The sequence below is a fragment of the Cloeon dipterum genome, chromosome 2 (assembly GCF_949628265.1).
Source record: "Cloeon dipterum chromosome 2, ieCloDipt1.1, whole genome shotgun sequence".
Taxonomy (NCBI): Eukaryota; Metazoa; Arthropoda; class Insecta; order Ephemeroptera; family Baetidae; genus Cloeon; species Cloeon dipterum.
Window position 1 is genome coordinate 26,718,646 of NC_088787.1, and position 6,418 is coordinate 26,725,063.

General features: G+C 43.1%; 1 protein-coding gene across 1 annotated transcript; it reads right to left on the bottom strand.

The window, feature by feature from the left end:
- Nucleotides 1-5,775: 5,775 nt before the first annotated feature.
- On the bottom strand, nt 5,776-6,418 carry LOC135937545 (large ribosomal subunit protein P2-like). The gene is made up of 2 exons (XM_065480698.1): nt 6,188-6,418; nt 5,776-5,954 (listed from the first exon to the last, which is right to left on the bottom strand). Exons 1-2 carry the CDS (start codon nt 6,357-6,359, stop codon nt 5,776-5,778), a joined length of 351 nt encoding a protein of 116 aa, XP_065336770.1. The 5' UTR covers nt 6,360-6,418.

Here is a 6,418-nt window from a genome sequence, read left to right on the forward strand (position 1 = left end):
ATATTGATTTTAAAAATAAGCTCTCTTGTGTGCGGGAAAGCAGAGAGAGAGAGAGGGCTGGCTGGACGGGCGGTGGCGGCGGTGGTGGTGGTGCGGCCAGCCATGCAGCGGTGGTGGCGGCTCCTATCTCTCGAGATAAAGCCAATTGCAAGTGGACATCAGAAAAGGGTATTAAGCTGGCCGCTCGCCGCCTTTGGCAGTTACGACTATACACTTATTGATTGCGAGCCACCCTTTTCTACATACGGCACAGCAGCTCCGCCGCTGGCTGTGGCGCTGCTTTTGCCAGAGATGCAGTGACAAATCCCTCAGAGGCGCGCACCCGGGGAAAAAGAATCGCTGGCCAGAGATGCCGCCGCTGCCGCTCTACATGCAAATGCTTTACTTTGGCTTTGATGGAGCGCGCGTTAAGGCAACCGAGGCGGACCGCAGATATTGGAAGATTAACTCTTGCTAGCTGCAGCCGCTCTTTTTCTCTGTGCCCCACGCGATTTTTAGTCTCTGCCTCGAGAGCTGCGGCCATTATTATTCTCTGACCGGCCAGGCTCATTTGCATGCGAGCAGACTCGGATTTTTGCCGCTTGCACATGAGGATATTGGCAATTAAGAAAAGTAATGGAAGAGTAAACCACTTTGGTCTTCATTTCCATACGCTTTCGATGTGTCTGCTGTGAACGATGGAAATCATTTTCTCGTCACCCGACTGGAAGCCTGTAGAAAAAATAATTAAAATAGTAAAATATTCAACCGATAACAAGCCAAAATCACAAATCTTCATTTTAAATTCAAAATAATGAAGAATGGACATTTGATTTCACAATATATATGCAAAATAAATTAATGAATGTTTGAATTGAAATTATGACTTTTTCCTTTTTCGCTCAAAATCCGAGCCGATTATCATAAAGTACAAGACTGTGGCTATATTTTAATCTTATGTATTTTCAGGAAGCGTCTGTATAGGTTTAAATGAAATTGTTGCAGCAGCTAATAATTAATTCGACTGTTTTAGTTTTAAATAAAGCGAAAATTTTACTCTAATAATTATATCTTTAAATACATGGAGCAGTTAAATATTACTGACTTTTCAATTCGGCAACAAATTTTAATTTCTAAGCCTTATAGGAAAAATTTAAATGTGCATGTTGCCATCACTTTAATACACGTATGTGAGTAATGCGAAACGTTTGCCACCCATGAGCTGCCGCACTCGAACATCCCTGCTGCTAAAGCCAGAGGGAAAAGCACCTTGGCGTCAACTCACCTGCTTGTTCTTCTTCAACGCTCTTTGAGCGGCGCGTCTCTTCTTTTAATTGCAAGCATGCATCAGCACACGACAACAACAGCATCATGCTAGACTATACCTATCTATATAAAACTACTTAAAGCGTGTGTGTGCATATAATATACACGGCGGCAGAGTTTTGCCAGCGCCAAACACGAGAAGGAAGCATTCCCCGTGCGATATAGAAGTATAGGAAGAAGGAGATCAAAGTTGGAATTTGAATCATGTGGCGATGCCTCAAGGGAGATAATCCGATACTTTTATCTATAAAACCAAAAGAGCCAGCCAGCCCAGCCAGCCAACAAACGAATAATATGCAACCCTTTCAGCACCTCACGTCGCCTCCACGACTCTGACTCCTCCACGACTCTGACTCCTCCTCCACTCTGTATTCTCTCGCACACTCACACACACACACACACACACATGTGTGTGTGTTCTTTTGTGATGCAAATACTTCGAAAATAGCGCAGTTTGATTTCCCTGCCGCAGTGAGCGAATTCTCGCTGCCCGTCCAGACAAGCAATAAATTACGCCTAACTGAATAATAAATTACCCCGCGAGCCGCCGCGTCGTCTGCCGTCATTATATTATTGTTATTTACACACACGCCCTAGCTTCGCCTCGAGTTGCTCGAGTTGAATTAGCGCCAATGATCTTCCCTAATTACCCATCAAAAATTCACGCCGCGTCCCGCCGGCTCCGATTCCGAAGAAATTATAATTCGAGGTGTGTGTTGATGGACGCTGTGTGATTATTGTTATTTTTAAAGTTGCCAGACAAGCAGGGTGTGGGCCCGATTATTGAAAAAATTATTCCGCACGCTCAATCATCCATTGTTGCGCTGGAGTGGTGCAAAGGCGGCTATCTGGTGCGATACCTATTTTCTCCTCTGTGCGCGCTGCGAGCGGGGCGAATAAGATGTGAGACATGATTGCTGCTTGCGCGAGAGACGAACAACCTTCGCCAAATTTCGAACACTCCTCTATTTGCAATTTCAGGTGGTCTTTTGCGTGAAACAATGAGAGGAAGTGGGCTGAATACCATATCATTTAATCCGTTTTAAGTGTGCAACTACAAAAAATTTAAATTAAAGGTGCAAAAGCTGACAGACGATAATTGAATATAAAAATCCATTGAATCTTATCCTTATACTCGAGAAAAAATACTGGTATTTTCAAATTTCTGTTTTTCAAAATTACTTCCTCAAAGTTGAGTTGACAAATGCTCAAAAATCAACTGTGAAAAATAGCCTTAACCATATTTCGCCGATGTGTGTGCCTATTTAACATGATTTCACAGAGGACCTGCCTTCCTGACTGGCTGCAGGCACACTTATCAAATAGCAATAACGCGTAAATAAATAATAAGGTATAACTTGTTTAGCGCGCGATAATAGATGGGCTCTCGTCTGGCGCGTCCCCTCTGATGTTATTTCTGGCCGCCGATGATGAATTTGGCTCGATTCATGTGTAATATAGGAAATATTATTGCTGATGCGTCGTAAGTGATGGCGTCCATTTGGCCGGCCTGCTTGCACGCGCGTGTATTGTTTTATCTTATTTATCCGACGGGGCCTGTAATGACGGGGGATCGAGAGCAAGAAAAGAGCGAGAGAGGTCCGGCCAGCCGCAGCATCAGCAGCGGCAGGGCCATATTGGAGCCATTACCCAGGCCGGGGGCTGCCGCCACTTCTCTCTAATAGATGAGCAAGAATTGATGTTTTGGTGATGGAAACAATTTATCTCCACGCGCCCTGCGAGAACACAAGTCTGCTTCTTTCAGGCCGAATTTATTATTGGAATTTGACTCGGCAGCTGTTGCATCAGCAGGCGTTTGGTGCGCACCGATTTTTCATCGATTGGTCCTTGAGAGTTGGGATAAATTAGGGTTCATTTAAAGGTCGAAAATTTGTTGTTTACAGGATGTAATAAATCATTTACCTCAAAAAAAGTGGAGGATTTGTGGAGCACGCTGTGATTCGTAAAATAATGAATAATTAGTACAGTTAATAATTAACCATTGAATTTTTTGGATAAAGTATTTAAGTACATTTATTTTGCCCTCAACAACAACGTACCGGCTGTTAGGAAATATTTTTTGGCTGTCGTTGTCAATATTTTTCGATATTATTGTTCCGTTTAATTGAAAATAGCTTTTAACTTAAGGTTTAGGATAAGACAAAAAAACTTTCATCTGTTTCAATTGAATTTAATCAATCCACATAGAGATAGAAAAACTCCATTCAGTGAAAGTATTTAAAGTGATGCATATTCAGCTCAAAGTTTAAAATTCCATTACTCTTAAGCCGCACGTGCATCTCTGTGTGGTTAAATAGTGCCGAACTATAACTCATTTCACGCCCAACTTTTTTTTTGAAAAGTGATAAATGCGTGGCCAACGATGATGAGCGGGCGATTCCGCTCGGGGGTGTCTCTGCTGTCGGCGAGGTGTGGATTCATAGTTGAGTTGTCACCATCAACAGCAGCAGCATCCAGCAGTCTCCCTCACAAAACTGCTGCTCCAGAGCAAAAAAGAAAGACACACACTGACTGCGGCGCGGCCGTGAGCTCGGAAAGTGTCAAAGTGGTAATGATAAATATTGAAAAGGCTGTCTAGCGAAACTAAGTTTGACACAATTTATGAAGCTCGCTCACTGCCTGTTTGTCTTTTATTCAGCCAGGCTTCAACTTCAGGCGCGTCCGAGCGGCTCTCTCGCTCTTACTTACTTACGCGGTCCGATGATAAATGGACATCAGTAGACAATTACTAATGATTCCAAAACATTACGTAGCTATTCATAATCATTGGAGCATAGAGAGCTACCGTCGCCTCCTCCGCAATAATAATGCCACCCTGGCTGTCGACCGACGGACCGACCGACGGAACATGAATGAATGAACGAACGAGCCGAATCCATTGGTCCCCTGTCACTTGGCCGAGCGCGAGAGCGGTAAAAAATCATCGCAGATTTATTACACGCGATCCGATGGGCGGCTTGCGTGGGCTGACAGACTGAGTCCGCTTTTAATCAAATTAATCGATGTCCACTGTCGCTTGCTAGAACTGGAAAATTGCAGGAAGTGGGTGATTTCAGCCGGAAGGCAGCTTTGAAGAATCGTTACTTTTCTACGCTTGAAAATTTCAAGGTCCGCATTCTGACAGTTTTATAACTGTGTGATATACAATGGGGTATTAAAATTCAGCTGAATCTAGAAAATTATGCATTTTTTTATGAAAGTACTCTGTTTTGTATCGTACATTCAATTATTGTTGTTACTGCACAACATCGGGTGCAGACCAAAAACTATTGAAATCCTTAATTAAATTATCATTGGTTAAATTAAAGCAAGAATCAAGATTTTTAACTTTTTTCAATGTTTTCCGAATTTTCAATGAATTTAATTATTAATAACATTTTCACTCGACTGTTTTGATATTTACCACGTAAAAATTGAAACGACGGCTAGCCAAGTTCACAAAGACAACGTTCCGTCGCACTTGCTTAGCATTTCAGCGCGATATTTCAAATCGAATCACGGCATATTTCACTTGGGTGCGAGCACTTACATTAGCGCGAGTGGTGCTTTACACTTTCCACTGCCGGCGCGTGGAAACAACAACTCGGCGACAGCGATTTTTTCTTCGCCTTTCCCGACAGTGCTCGCAATACTGCTGGCTGCTTTTATGCCCGCGCCCAAGATTTATCAGTGTGTTAACTTGATCTATATATATTCGCCAGATTTCACGGCCTCGAAATGCTTTTTTCTGGCGCGGCAATCCTTTTAGCCGAAAGCGGCATCACTCATTACGCTCGTCATCCCTCCACCGTGGCACCCTCGGCCCACCCCTGATCAATCGCTCGACGTGAATGGACTCACGAATCGTGTGATGCGCGCAATCCCTTTTTTTCAATGAACCTCGGCCGGCCGTCATGAATGAAGGGATTTTTTATGCGATCAAATTCTCCCCATTCACCGCACCCCGCAGACCATGACTCGATCCTCTCGGATGTGTTTTATGTGATTTGGTTCGCCCGTTCACTGCACCGCTGGCCTTTTTCTGCTGCGGTTTACCTTTTTCGGCCACTAAAAGCGTGAAAATCATCAGCCCCTTGCCGTTTACGCTCCACTCCCTGCGCTGATGCGGGGCTTCCCGTGTGCTGCTGCTGCACGCTGCTGTCAAACTAGCGCGTTTCACGATTTATGCTGCGTGGATCGCGAAGGGTGCTTTACAGGCATATCGCGCGTTTTCAAATCAATTGACTGGGCGGGGGAGTCTGGTCAGATCAACCTGTTTTATGCTCGTGAAAACATAGTGAAATTTAAATTGGATTTCGAAATTAATTTACCGGCCAAATGTCGTCAATTTTATTTTAAAAACATGGAAAACAGTTTTAGAAAAATTTGATAGGTTCAAAAAACATATTATTGTAACATATTATCTGATATTTAAAGAGGCTTTGCTCGTGGATTTGCAACACACAGCAGTTAGCCAAATATATCGCCCAAACCGCATTCACTATCACTCTCATAATCACTCATTTCTTCTTTCTTTTCTACTTTCTTTTCTTCCTTCTTTTCTCCACTTGCGACAGAGCCAGTCTCTTCAGGGTGTGCAGTGACGGCAGTGCCACTTCCAGCAGTCACAGAGACAAGTTTCGATTGGCCTAAAACCCATACGTAAAATATAAACTGTACAATTTATAAAATTTTTAGCTTTGAGCAGAAAATACGGCTTATGAAACGTTATGAACTAAATGGCTTTGTTCCGGAGATAAAAAAAAATCGTAAACTCATCAAAATTCAACCATCGTCAAAGAATTAAATAAAATGGTTGCGTTCACATAAAAAACTTTAATAGAATATTAAATTATTATATATTATTGCAGTATTAACTTACCTTGTGCGATGAGCTCGTCCAGGTTTTTCCCTTCTAGTTCAGAGATGACTTTGTTCAACCTTTCCATGTCCACCGCAATCCCCACAGAACCGAGAATCTTCTCAATATCTGCCACAGATGGGTTTCGTTTGCCTCCAATGGAGGCCAAAAGGTACGCAGCCACGTAACGCATCCTGGCAACGAGCAAGTAAGCTGTGTAGAATGAAACACTGGACTATGGTGAACGTTTCC